General features: G+C 42.5%; 1 protein-coding gene across 2 annotated transcripts in view; it reads right to left on the bottom strand.

Annotated features, from left to right (window-relative positions):
* Positions 1–14,143, bottom strand: part of myo19 (myosin XIX) — a 55,356-nt gene extending 41,213 nt beyond the window's left edge. For both annotated transcript variants that reach the window (XM_084320215.1, XM_084320214.1), the window contains exons 1-5: positions 13,909–14,143; positions 8,345–8,492; positions 6,424–6,572; positions 6,154–6,267; positions 2,690–2,822 (exon numbers count right to left, since the gene is read on the bottom strand). In XM_084320215.1, coding sequence (XP_084176341.1) covers positions 2,690–2,822; positions 6,154–6,267; positions 6,424–6,572; positions 8,345–8,492; positions 13,909–13,956 — 592 coding nt within the window. In that variant the 5' untranslated portion in view covers positions 13,957–14,143. The remainder of the gene's footprint in view (positions 1–2,689; positions 2,823–6,153; positions 6,268–6,423; positions 6,573–8,344; positions 8,493–13,908) is intronic.
* Positions 14,144–15,020: the final 877 nt, after the last annotated feature.

Below are 15,020 nucleotides of genomic sequence, written 5' to 3' on the forward strand. Positions count from 1 at the left end.
AAATAAAACGTTTTTTTTTAAGATTTACATAGCATTACCAAAAGATACCAAATTTGACATATAATGTATTTTTCAAAATATCTTATATTACAACCAATCAATGCAATAACGCAACTGGTGGCTAGTATGGAGCCCAAAGACACGTAGTCACTAAAGGTGCTCCCATAGTCGAGCGGACCGTACACGGAGCGGACTCCGCAAAGGTCCGCGCGGACTCAAAGCGGACTCCAAGTGCGAAGCTCCAATTTTCTAATGCGCGGACGTTTGCGCCGCTCACTTGGTGTCACATAAAAGGCTGCTCTGCGTTTTGGTTGACATCGACCTGCATTTAATGCAGTGTTTCTCAAAGTGGGGGGCGCGCAGGCATGACAGGGGGGGCCTTGAGATTTATTAAAAAAAAAAAAAGAAGAAGAAAAAAAAAAAAAAAAATTGATTACAGAAAATTATCACTAAAGTGCTATCTGTTGCAGCTGCACTGTTCTCCATGAAAATACCATTTCTCAAAATCTGAAAATCATTATTTAATAAAACACAGAAAAGGATCACCAAGTTACTCTGGATAAAAAAAAACTTTACAGACAACATTGAGACAAAGCTTCCTGACACATCTCCATCCAAACTCTTGGAAGAATTCTTTGAAATCTCATCTGATACCACCTAGAGAGCTAGTTTCAGAGTGTGGTGCTGAGCACCAAGTATCTCATCTCATGGCCCACCAAGTATCTCATGATGCAGCAGTTAAGGTGTTGATACCATTCAGCACCACATACAGTATCTGTGTGAAGCTGGCTTTTCATCCATGACAGCTCTGAAAACAAAATATAGGGCCAAGTTGAAAGGTCACGATATTGGTGTTATTTCAATAAATTTAAACATGGCCCATTTCATGACTATTTTGTTGGGGCGAGGGGGGGCAAAATATTTTGGTCCACCAAAGGGGGGCCTGACAGAAAAAGTTTGAGAAGCACTGATTTAATGTGACGCCGATCTGCATTTTACTCTGAACACTCGCTCTGTGCCAAGTGAGAGTAGGGCAGGATCATAGCCACTTATATACTATTCTGAGAAGATAATTCATCTGTATCGCAACCGAGTCACGGATTTTGTCGAGGCAGGTAGCATTATGTCGGGAAAAATGATGAATGAAATAAAGAAATGTGAATTAAAGAAGTTAAAACGAAGTTTAGCCTATTAAATTGTTTTAGAAGCCTATAGCCAATGCCTGTGTGTACGTATTTTAACGCTCCGTGGACGACTGGCCGAGGACTGCGAGGAGGGGGAATTGCAACCGTGTACAAGCAAACCTTTGACTGTAAACAACTGTCATCGGTCTCATCATGATTAAATGGGTAGGATTGGTCCGGTAAAACGTTGGCAGGTAGATGACGCTAAATTTTGTTTTACCATCGCTAATCGTCACCCATTCCAATTCATATACATTTGGACCATGATGTATTTTTTCATCATCTGAAGAAACTTGAGATGTTTGAATGGCTTTTCTAAATGAAGTGTGTAAAACTGCCAGTTTTATTTTGAAATATTGGAAATGGAGATAACATACCGGTAGACTCTTTATTTTGACATCGGATGATGACGACATGACAGTGGTTGAAGAGCATGGGAAAAATTGTGTAAACTGGCGCGAGACATGTAGGAAATTGGTCCTCAGAGGTACGCTCAACTATGAAAGCTCAAAGTGTCCGTGCGGACCTCGCAGAGTCCGCTCCGCACACTGTCCGCTCGACCATGGGACCATGGGACCATTGGACCATGGGTTCAGGGGTGTAAAGTACTTGAGTAATTGTACTTTGTTAAAATACTTAAGTACTGTTTTGTACTTTACTCAAGTATTATTAGGTTTGTATACTTGTACTTTTACTCAATTACATTTTAGAGAAAAAAATACATACTTTTTACTCCTTACATTTAAAATGCAGACCTACAAAGTACAAGGTACAAATCTCGCAGGTCCAACCATTTTAATTAGTATATTTGTTTCTCTGGCCAAACTAACGTTAATGTTATTAATCCTGCTGCCGCACTTTATTTTAAAACAGCCAATCATATCCCCATCAATGGAAAATGTACCCGCCCATACCCATGCTGATTGGTCCTTGAGCAAGACTAGAAAGCGGGGATCTTTGATTAAACACCTGCTATCAGAAGAATAGACAGTCAGAAAAAAGGTTTTTACTTTTTAGTACTTAAGTACATTTAAAAGTAGATTTTTTTTTACTTTTACTCAAGTGTTTTTAGCCAGATACTCTGACTTTTACTTGAGTAAGATTTTGAGACAGTACCCATACTTTAACTTAAGTATAATTTCTGGGTACTTTTTACACCCCTGCTAATGTTGTTTATAGCTGGTTATTCTTGACAACAAATAACACAACATGTCATGCGAGAGTGTGTCTACATGTACATAAAATGTGTAACCGGACTGAACAACATTTAGTTATTTTTTTCTACACTTTCCCAAACGTTCTATGAGCCACAATGTGGGAACAGGGTGGAAAGGAACCCAACCTGAGCATGACATAAGAGTAAAATGGGCGGTGCATGAATATGGTCAATTCCCAAACTTTCTGCAAATGACCTGCAAATGATTAAACTTATCTTCCATGCTTTTCCAGACATTCGAAAACCTGTGGAAAAGGTCCTGTGGAAACCACTAGAAAGGATGTCTCACCAAAGGCCTCCATGATGGGGTTGGAGTCCAGCACCCTCCTCTCTATCCTCTCCACAGTGTTCTGACTCTTCACCACCGAAGAGGAGGCTGCCACGGTGGCGTAGTATTTCATCAAACAACGCGATGTCCATGTCTGCAAAAGAAGATGATTAAAAAACCGCCCAAAGGAAAACGGATACACAACACAATCTTCGATCAGACCCGCTTTGTTTCAACATACTCACAATATGACGGGTTCACCCCCTTATCATTCCTGTACCAAATGCAAATGTTTGTTTTTATGCAGATGATACCGTAATTTATTATTGTAGATACATACTCGGTCAGGCTCTTGAGAGGTTGCGATCTGCTTTTGATATAGTACAGTCTCAGCTCAGTCAACCGGAGCGGTTTTGAGTGCAGATACAACTAACGGCATCTTCTTGGCATCCAGTTTGTGCAAAAAATCTGAAGTGAGGCGCGGCTGGGTAGCGCAGTGGACTAAGCACTTGCCTACCACCGCAGAGACTCTGGGATCGAATCCAGCCGTCAGCGCAGTGGCGTAACTCTGTTGATAGTGGTGCGGGGGACAGATCTGGGGGCTTGGTCAGTGACGTCTGCAGGGGGGGTGGATAGGAGGGGGGGGGGCACTACCTACCATGCCTCGTATTTTTTTTTATAATAACAGGTGTGCAATACCGCATTTTCCCAGGCGGTTGCGCCATTTCTGCATGTAAACGACCACTGTTCTCATACACACTGGGCATACAGAAACAAGTATTTCATCATAAAGTATTCTGTATTTTGTTGTGACAAATAATAAACAAATTTGAAAGGTTTAAGGTGAAAGAACATTTATTATATGGTGCTTCACCAGAGCTTGTGAGGGAGTGTTGTGCTGCAGTTGGATCCTGGTAAGTTTATTCTGGGCGATCAATAAATGGAAAGATTCCGAGGAGATCCTTTCTGCGCGTCTTTGCTACTATGAGAATGTTCTGGAATCAAGACGCCTGCGGGCTGGGAGGCGGAGGGGCGATGGTTATTTGGGGTGAATTATTTAGGCTGCACTTGGTTCACTTTTATCCCGGGAAAACCTAGTATTTGCTCTTTAAAACGGGATATTTAAAGTTAAACAGGAATTAGATCATACCCTGTGTGCCCAAGCACAGGCTGTAAAGTGTATGTGTGTGTGTGTGTGTTTGTTGGAGAGAGATAGAGAGAGAGAGAGAGAGAGAGAGAGAGAGAGAGAGAGAGAGAGAGAGAGAATGTGGTGTGTGTGTCCACTGTCTTGTCTGTTATCTCCGTTTATACCGTGTATGTATGGCGACTATCCAAACATGTATGTAGTCACCGAGAGACTAAATCGGGGAAATAATTCGACCTGCCAGAGTGACGCGCCGATTGTCAAGAAATCACTGCTCCAGGATACTGCGTTTGGTTACTTTATTGCGGTTAAAAGCAGTTGATATAGTAACGTAATTAAAAGCAAATCACAGCTTGATTTAGTATTGTGTAGCGTGCGGTCAGCAAAGTATGACTTCCCCGTTTCACCCCCTCATTACCGAACCTCAAACTCGCCGGTGAACAGCTGACTTTACTACTACTACTACGACACCATGTGACCCCTTTGTGAATGACGTAACCATAACAACCCGTGGTCTATACCTGTCACCAACAGTGTATGTGATGACGTATTTGAACACACACACCTCGGCTGACGACCGAGCTATTATTATGCAAAGACGAGTAACGAGTGGGTACTTGGCCCGTGCAGGCCAAGAATGCGACCCCCATCTGGCTACTCGCGTGTCCGTGGAACATTGTTTTGGACAGTAAAAACGTGGGGGGGACAATAACTGCATTCTGAAACCATGCCGGGGACATGTCCCATGTGTCCCCCCCCCCATAGTTACGCCCCTGCGTCAGCGGTACCTCCGGCTTGGTCAGTGGTCCCTACTAACACAATTGGCAGTGTTAGCGGGAGGGAAGCCGGTGGGGTATGTGTCCTGGTCGTTGTAAACTGCGACTCCTACTGGTCGGTCGGGGCGCCTGTTCAGCAGGGAGGGGATCTGGGGGAAATGGCATGAACCTCCGCACGTGTTACGTTCCCCCAGTGAAACTCCTCGCTGTCAGGTGAAAAGAAGCGGCTGGCGACTCCACATGTATCGGAGGAGGCATGTGGTAGTTCTACACCCTCCCCAGGCCGACAGTGGGGCAATGCACGGAACGACCAGGAAGGGAATTGGCATAACGACTAAATTGGGATAGGTGAAAAATACAGAAAGCCCAAAAATAAATAGAATAAAACAATTTAAACATTTAAAATAAAAAGTGCTTCTGTTCCAAAATAGACTTCGCTTACATTCCTTCGTAGCTTTAGACAACACAAGATATGGCTTTAGTAAATCTTTTAGGATTCACTAAATGTACTGGATTTTGCCATTAGCACAAGTGCAACAAATCAAGAAGTTCAGCCTGAAACCCTGTATAATCTCAGGTTTATCCATTTGCTGAAGCATAATACTAAGGCTGAGACGTCACAATATACCATTCAGAAGAATCGATAAATCGGGACAAAATTATCGCTAAATATCTAAATAGATCTTTTTTGTATTCTTTTCATTATTATTATTATTATTACGGCATCTTCCTGGTCGCTACTGGCAGCACGCTCAGCACTCAGCACGACTCGCTGTCGTGGGCCAACTACAGCATCGCAAAAACGACAGTGAGTGCACGTGACACTGACACACACACACACACACACACACACACACACACACACACACACACACACACACACACAAACTAATGTTAAATAAAAAAAATATAGGCGCGGCTGGGTGGCATAGCGGAGATTGCGCTCGTCACCAATGCAAGAGACTCCGGTCTCGACTCCCAGAGTCAGCGTTGCCTGCGGCTTGGGCCAGTCGTCATACTATCTCAATTGGCAGAGGTAGCGGGTGGAAAGTCGATGGGTGGGGATTGGACGTTGTAGACAGCGACTCCTACAGGTCGGTTGGGGTGACGCCTGTACAGCAGAGACAGGAAGTATCGGGGGCAGCATGAACCTCCCACGCGTTACTCCTCGCCACTGAGAGTCCGCGCTGTCTGGTGAAAAGATGCGACAGGCTGCCTCCTCGTGTACCGGAGGGGACACGTGATGCAAGGCTTCTATCCTCACTACAGCCGACCAGTGGGAGGCATAGTCTAGCAACGTTCAAGACAGGGGAGGGGAAAATTGAAGGGGAGAATTGCCGATACGAAATTGGGATGGGAGAAAAATTGAAAAAATAAGGAGAAAAAGTGGATCCAAAAAAATAATGTTTTTTAAATATATATTTAGAAAACAGTATTTTAAACTTTTTTTTTCTTTTTTTTTACACATGCAAAAAAATTATACGTGACGCCACTTGTCGATTTCACTCAGTTATCGATAAATCGATAAGTGGTCTCAGCCTTACATAATGCAATTGTTTATTTACCTTTCCTGCACCACTCTCCCCACTGACCACCAGGGACTGGTTCACCGGCTCCACCTGGCCCTGGACATTCCTGTAGGCTTCCTCAGCCACTATAAAGATATGGGGTTTGAACTCCTGTGGACAATTTTAAAGACAAGTTCCATGTAAAGCCACTACTTCTTGATTATCATTAGATCACAGTCTAGATCAGCGGTTCTCAAACTACGGGTCGCGATCCAAAGTAGGGTCGTGGGTAGGTTACTTGCATTGGCAAGTAAAAAAAAAAGGCACCTGAGGTTGAGGAGCACAGTGATACTCCTTCATGACATCCAGAGAGTAGAGGCCTGGGATGGGCTGGAAGGGGTTGAGCGCCACCAGAGTGCAACCTGCATGGGTGTAAAACACCTTCGCCCTGTACCTGGCCTGCAGGCATTTCAGCACTGCCAACGAAAAAACAAGATAGATTCATTAGCGATAGGCAAAATAAAACAGGACATGGTCAAGTTAGGTGATACCTCGATACTCAAAACCAATATATTTCAACATCCCCCTTTGTTTGTGGCTACAGGCTGAGAGGGGTAAGGTGTTGCATGGGGAGAGTGTGGCAGGCATTAATTTACATAGATAGAAGTCCTTGGAAAATAAAAGGTACATGCTCAAATGCAACGCCTATGGGTTTGAAGTCAGTTTGAACAGTTAGATTAGATTGTGTGTGTATAATGGTGTTACCACATGTTCCCACATGGGCATGACAGTGCAGCAACAAAAGCAGAGGTACATGCAGGTGGCGGGGACGTGGGTTGGATGAGGTAAGGGTAAACTGATGAGTCATGGGATGGGGATGAGTCATAAGAGAGAGGGAGGGGGGCTTGTGTCTGGACCCCTCTCTTTCTCAACAGGCCTGCACCTTCAAGCCTGATCTGTTGCTTAATGTGATTGTCAAACCGTGGTCTGTTTTCACACTGTTAACACCAGCCTCAGATGTTAGCTAATTTGACAGCAGCCCATTATGCATCTTCAGCACAGTGGTGTTGGGAGAAACACAGGATGTTTTTGTTGTCTGGAAACAAGTAACCCTAACCCTGTATTTTATGCAATACCTAGGTATAATAGACTTGTTCGCTGTCCACATCTGACTCAGTGTGCGTGCGCATCAAGGGGGCAAAAGGAACGTAATCCTGGTCAGAACAACGGAGCAGACTACAATATATTTGCATTTGTTAGCCATGCTAGCGATTTATTTATATGATATGTAAAAGGTGAAAGACTCACACTCACAGCCATGCCGATTTGGCAAAATGACATCCAGCCGTTTTCGTTTGAAACTACTTTTAGTCAGGGGAGTGCCATGGTTTCTCCATAGAGCCCCGTCATACTTTTTTAGGGCAGCAGCTCACGCAGGTAGGGGCAACTTAGTCACATGACTCAGTTGGTATTGCTGATTGGCTCGAACACAGTATGTTTGTATACAGCGAACAGGTCTATACGGCAAGATATTTACTACCATTAATTGCACTTTTATTTCATCAATAAACAGCTTCCCAGAGCAAACGCCGCAAATGATCCGAGAGCATTCACAAATTAGATTAGATTCAACTTTCTTCAGAATATCTATTTTTATCATGCACAGCTTTATGTCTTCTCATTACCTGTTTTATTTTTTTATGTCTATTTTATTATTGTATTATTGCACAATCGAGGCGGGCATGACCACCCGCATTTCACTGTATGCCCTGGTATGTATGTGACAAATAAACCTCTTGAATCTTGCATCTTGAATGTGACCCTATGGAAAACAAGTTTGGCCATGTTACAGTATGTGAAGCTATTTAGAAGTCATGTGCCTTTTTGTTCTAGGTCACTGACTCCCATCGCCACTCCCTCTTTTAGGCAATTGGCATGAACACACACACACCTTCACTTGACCTCCATGCAAATGTTCAGCCTCCTAGGGCGAAATCTGTGGCCGCTTAGAGGGTGAGGAATTTTGTGGACCAACCAACCGACCGACAGAGCGATCTATAGAGCTGCTGGTCGCAGCTAATAAGAAGGAAAGGTGAAAGAAAAAAATATTGTTATTGCCTTGCTCGTGTGTGTGTGTGTGTGTGTGTGTGTGTGTGTGTGTGTGTGTGTGTGTGTGTGTGTGTGTGTGTGTGTGTGTGTGTGTGTGTGTGTGTGTGTGTGTGTGTGTGTGTGTGTGTGTGTGTGTGACCTGTTGTTGGGGTCACAGGGTTGACTTTGGTGAGGTCATCATAGTTGTGTAGCTGGCTTTCGTCTATGAGGAAGGCCTTGAGTTCTCCCTCCAGTGAGTCATCCAGGGAAATGCAAGGAGGCGGGACATCCCTTCTGACTCCTTTCACCTACAACAGGAGAGCAACAGGTGAATCAACCAGCCTCGCCTGTGTGACGGTGACCTACCCCTCCGCTCTAACCCCCAACAGATTGCAAGAATATACACAAATTCTATTTCAAACACTGCAATATTTGCAAAGGAGAGAGAGAGAGAGAGAGAGAAAGAGTGTGCAGGCCCATGCAGGTGTGTGTGTTTTTGTGTGTATGCTGGTGAGGGAGACAGAGGTGGTCTAGTACCACTACCATCTCTAATAACATCTCTCCAGTACCATCACCATCTCCAGTACCATCTCCAGTACCATCACCATCACCATCTCCAGTACCATCTCTCCAGCAGGTGCTGGACCTGCTGCATGTAGGTTGTCTCATCAGGCACAGCTGTTCACACTGGCTACACATGGTGCAGTGTGCAGAGGTGTAGGGAGGGAGTGGTATCTAAATTCATTATTTTGATTAACTGATTTAATCTATAAATCTGTGTATTTCTTTTTAAATCTAGTGGCTAAATACTTTTATGTTTTTGATTAGAATTTAGTCTTTGTTTGTTCCATGTCCATCAATGCTGTGGCTCTCAGTTCCGGTGCAGGTTGTTATATTTGGATACAATTAATGATTAAAGCACTACTTTTAAGCACTGGCCTGGGAAATTCAATTGAATAATGTTTAGTTAAATTCCTATTTAAAGGGGAACTATTTTACTATTTCTTTCACTATTTGGGCACTTTTACACAATTCCTGTGAGTCTATGGAACACCTCTGTAATATATATATTTTTTTTATTCATTGTTTTGTATTTCTAATCAAGTCCTCAAAAACAGCATTTTTCTACCTCAAGATCTCGAGCTGTTTTGAGCCTGGGCTCCTAAACCACTGCGCCGGGCCGGCCCCGCCTGAACATTAACATGCAGCGGTGTCTCTCTGACATCACATATAGGCACATTTTCAAATGACTCAGTTCAGTGAGGGTGAATATTGTGAGAGGAGAATTGGAAGAATGCGCCAATATGAGAATTTTGAGACATAGATCATATTAATATAAGTTCACATAGCTAGGAAACAATGCTAAACACTCAAAAAGGCCATTTATAAGATAGTTCCCCTTTAATCTATTTGGTGTGGTGATGTTCTTGCTGTGGTCCACCACTGGTGTGCTGAATGAATGGGAATGAATAGTTTAGATACATTAAGTATAAAAATGACGGAGTTAAATTTTGTAAATTGTATAGTAGTGTACAATACATAGGAACCAGTTTCTCAGGAACTTAGCATGCCTTTTTTTTTTTATCATGCACATCCTGTGTCTTACCTAATATATCTTTTTTTTTTCTATGTTTATTTTATTATTGTATTATTGCACAATCGATGCGGGCATGACCGCCCGCATTTCACTGTATGCCCGCCCTGGTATGTATGTGACAAATAAACCTCTTGATTCTTGATGGGACTCGTTCTCATCAACACTGCCGGCCCCCACAGTGCCCAGAGAAGCATGGTGGTACATTTAGGCTACTTGATGCCAGATTCCAGGGGTCTACACACTACTGTGGCTCAGGAGCTAGAGCTTAACCCTTTCACTACCACACTACCAAAGGGTTAACCCTTTCACTGAGACAATACAGAAGGTTAACCCTTTCACTATCACACTACAGACGGTTAACCGTCTGTAGTGTGGTAGTGAAAGGTTAACCTGTAGTGTGGTAGTGAAAGGGTTAACCACACCTGCTCCTGATGAGCAGGTTGGCACCTTGCATGGTTGCCTCCGGCCAGACCTATCTCAAACCCTGCCCCTTTTCTTGATCCTCCAATCACAGCTGTCGCTTACCTCTGACTTCCTCGTACAAACTTTGTTTGTACGAGGAAGTCAGAGGTAAGCGACAGCTGTGATTGGAGGATCAAGAAAAGAGGGCAGGGTTTTGAGACAGGTCCAATGTGTGAATGATGTGCGAGTGAATGAGTGAACGTGAGGCCTAAGTTGTAAAGCAATTTGGTTCCATTTACTACATCTTCTGTGCAGCGATGTTGACCTCAAGGATGATAAGATAAGCTAAGATATTCCTTTATTGATCCCCTTGGGGAAATTCAGGAAATTATACAAACTACTAGGGGTAACGGGACACAAAAACCACGGTACGGTATGTACCTCGTTTTGAAGTCAAGGTTCGGTACGGGTTTTCGGTACAGTGGGGGGAAAGTTTGGCTTTCCATGTTCCACTCAGGGGTGATGTAGTGTGCAGACAACTAATTGTACTTGTAGGGGGCTGTCAACAAATATTCTATATTTAAATGAATAATCGACTTGTAATTTTTTTTAAATAATAATAATTATATTAGATTGTGAAAAGAAAACAGCCCCCGGTGGGCGGTCGTTAGTGGTTAACATCAAGCATGCGTTGTTCATGGGACGGGGTAGCACGGTGTGCAAGCTCACTCGCTATTTGCATATCAATAGCGCCCTGTCGTCAGGTGTGTTAAATACGTTCTCAGACACATTCACACCTAACCTTGTTGTGAAGACGTGTTACATTCCATTCGTAGAGGCAATTAGGCACTGTCTTTAGTCTGTGCCCAAGCGAGGGGACATTAAATGCGCATTCGCCGGGAGCGCGCGTGCACGTGGTGCGTGTCACCCCAGATGATTTCAATAACGCACCACTGGTTAACATACCGTTGTATTCGTTCGGTACACAGCCGTTCGGTACGGTACGGTACACACTGAAGCGGTTTGGTACGGACATGTGTACCTTTACACCCCTACAAACGACTAGAGGTTACAAGCTTGTGTTGTCCTGCCAAGATCACCGAGCCTGGAGCTACAGTAAGACAAAACACAGCAGCAGCCTGAGGACTGTAAGGTTTAAACTTGCAAAGCCAGTGTACACATTATAATCCAGCACATGGCACAAGTTGGCACAACATCGCTCATATAATAATGACGCACATAAATGATTAATGCCGGTATTATCGAGAAGGGAGTGTGGATTGAAACATGGTCCAGCTGTTGAGTTCCTGTCCATATAATAGTATTCTTAATCTTATGATGTTTGGCATCGGTCACTGTCATCATCATATAATGGTAATTACTAATTACTTGCAATTTGATTACATTCACCTGTTTGCAACCAGGAAAATGCTGTTTTTTTTATTTGATTTCCTTCCACAACTCATGTTATACGATTTGAATACTTGTCACAGAGTTAAAGGGGAATGTGTATATTCTCTTTTAGAAATTGAGATTGTAAATAAACAGTACTGTATATTTGTATATCTTGTATGTCATAAATGTCTGGATGTAACAGTAGTACTGTCTATCTGTATGTTGTGTATGTCATAAATGTTATGAATTGAAAATGGGGGACCCTGATGTAAACAAGACGAAAGTATTTCTCTGGTCTGCATCCCCTTAACAATTATTGAGCTGTACTGTACCCATTCTGCAATCTGTTAATAACATTTTCAAATTTCAATCAATCAATCAAGGTCACCAATTTTAAGATTTCACGACTATGTTCTTCCTGTGCCCCAGGACAGGTCAGGCAGTATTTGTAAACACACCCACCACTCTCTCCAATTGGTGATGTTGTGTGTTCACAAATACCGACTGAACTGTCCTGGGGAACAGGAAGAGTATGTGAATTCTTAAAATGGGTGGCTTTCTCCTTTAAAAGGGGAACTATGCCCATTTTCAGAATTAATTATTTCTATGGTCTAAGAAGATAAACAACTCTCTCCAAAAACCCCAAACTAACATTCAAACGTATGACGTCATCAGGTATCAAGTCTGAAGCTTCTCCACAGACAATGACTTGGGAAATATAGTAAATGTGTCACTGAGAACACCCAGGAAAATGATCCGAATATAATGGGGGTACATTTCTGTTTCAGAACTGAGAACTAGTATACTAGTATAGGGGTGGGCTGTATAACAGTTGAACCGGTATACCGGTAGAAATCCATGCCACGGTAGATTTTTGACAAAAAAAACATGCGAGTAGTGCAATGTAAACCTTGACATTAAACAAACTAATACTTTCTGAAATGGAAGGCAGTGAGCGTGATGAGGGAACTTCCGTTCCCAATTAAATCAAAGAAGAAGAATTAGTTCGAAAGAAAGGTGCTTCCGAGTGCACATCAAGTAGGCAACACAGTGGGAAACTGGTTGACCTTTGCAGGCCAAAGTCAGAAGAATCAACAGGCTGATGATTATCAAAGGACTGGCTGGTCATGGATTATCAAAGGACATAAAATCCTTCCCAAGAAAGACCCTGCAAATAACCTTATGAAGTAGAAAGAGACAAATGGGTCCATGGCTGTTTTGTGGGCTGTTTACAAAATAGTATGCACGCTTTTTATTGCCATTGTCTGAGTAGTGTTGATGATTGATGACGAGTATATCAATGTAAACCCCACAGCTAGTGGGCATTTGTGCTGTGCGTGGTGATACGAGTATGGTAAATTCCCATCGCTGTTTAGTGTTGATGATAAGTCCCATCGCTGTTGGCTTATTGATTGATTGATTGATTGATTGAAAAGTTTATTAACAGATTGCAGACTGGGTACAGTACAGTACAGCTCAATACATACAATTGTTAAGGGGATGCAGACCAGAGAAAGACTTTCGTCTTGTTTACATCAGGGTCCCCCATTTTCAATTCATCATTATAGTGTTTTACTTGTCTCCATTGTCATGTCAGAAGATAGAACAATATTTTTTAGTGTTGCTTGCTACTAATGATGAGTAAATTACAGTTATCATGCAGGCGCACTGTATTTTCATAGTTGGCCAACATTATGCATTAGCAAGCATTGTTGTTTGATGATGAAGCGCATGCATGGCAGACCACTCACTTAACCAGTTAAGTAAAAGGGAAAATAATTTTAGGCCTACCACCACCCACCACTACTACTGAGAACACTAACTTACTAAAGAATAAAGCTCATTTGGATATAATTTTATAAAAATTCTGTGTCCACAAAATCAGTCTCCCATTCATGGTCAGTGGATCAGCCCCAGACTGTATACCTGATGGCGTCACAAGATTGTTCTTCTGGCTTTGGGAGAGAGTAGTTTATGTTCAGAAATATTATTGATTTAACTTTCCCCGGCTTTAACCCTTTCGGGTGGAAATGTTGTCTGAACTCCCATCTAGAACTCCCATGATCATGTTTCTCACATGTGAGATACTAGTAGTAGCTACAGCAACTAATGTTAGCTACCGGATAGAATAACGTCAGTTATGATATAAAGCGAACGTTACCCAAAGTTAGCCAACGTGTTGACAGCGGACAATGAATAACACTGTTACAACGTTACACGTTGTTACTGTAAGTTCATATCTAAAGTGCTTGCATCTGTATTTATTGTACAATCGACGCTACTTTCCATTGTAACCTTAGATTGTTAGTTAGTTAGTCCCCTAACGTTACCTTTCTTCTTCCAATGTGTCCATGTCGTCGGCTCTCCTCAGAATTCATGGGTTTTCCAAGTCTTGACAAAGTGATATTGTTGTCCAGAATGTGTTCTTTACACACCAGTCAACAGAACTGAAACTAATGAAAAGAAGGTTAGTTTATTTTTATTTTTTTATATATGTCCTATACTAGTCTATATTCTATTTCTAACGCCGCCATTTGACATGGTATTTTTTCCCCCTTGCTGTCATAAAATTCCACAAGGACAAAATCGCCCGCCCGCCCGCCCTCCTGTTGAAGAACAACTGTAGTAGATCCGCCCTCTTCCTGGTGCGTCACAGGCCACGCCCATCAGGCCCATAGAACCTATTCGGTTGCCTGGATATTGATTGATTGATTGATTGATTGATTGATTGATTGATTGATTGATTGATTGATTGAAAATGTTATTAACAGATTGCAGAATGTGTACAATACAGTACAGCTGCTCAATACACACAATTGTTAAGGGGATGCAGACCAGAGAAAGACTTTTGTCTTGTTTACATCAGGGTCCCCCATTTTCAATTCATCGTAACATATTTAAATGTTTACCTGCGGCTCTAGTCCCCAAACTGGACTGGAGTCTTCAGAATTAGTAGATCTGTGTTTCAGAATGAGTAGAACTGTTTCGGAATGAGTAGAACTGTGTCAGAATGAGTAAAATTGTTTCAGAATGAGTAGAACTGTGTCAGAATGAGTAGAACTGTGTCAGTTTCAGAATGAGTAGAACTGTGTCAGAATGAGTAGAACTGTGTCAGTTTCAGAATGAGTAGAACTGTTTCGGAATGAGTAGAACTGTGTTTCAGAATGAGTAGAACTGTTTCAGAATGAGTAGAACTGTTTCGGAATGAGTAGAACTGTGTTTCAGAATGAGTAGAACTGTTTCGGAATAAGTAGAACGTAAGGTTATCCTATAACCCTATGTAGCACCCTGAATATGTGACTATTATTCAGAAGTGCTGACTTGCCTTTTATCTCCCCTTGGTGCACAAAGACATATTAACTAGTTTCCATTGATATTCCCTCGAACAATGACGCGGGTTTCTCCTTCTCTCACCGGCTGGAATATGGATTATAAACAGTAA

This window comes from Notolepis coatsorum (assembly GCF_963971535.1).
Source record: "Notolepis coatsorum genome assembly, chromosome: 8".
In the NCBI taxonomy this organism is placed as follows: Eukaryota; Metazoa; Chordata; class Actinopteri; order Aulopiformes; family Paralepididae; genus Notolepis; species Notolepis coatsorum.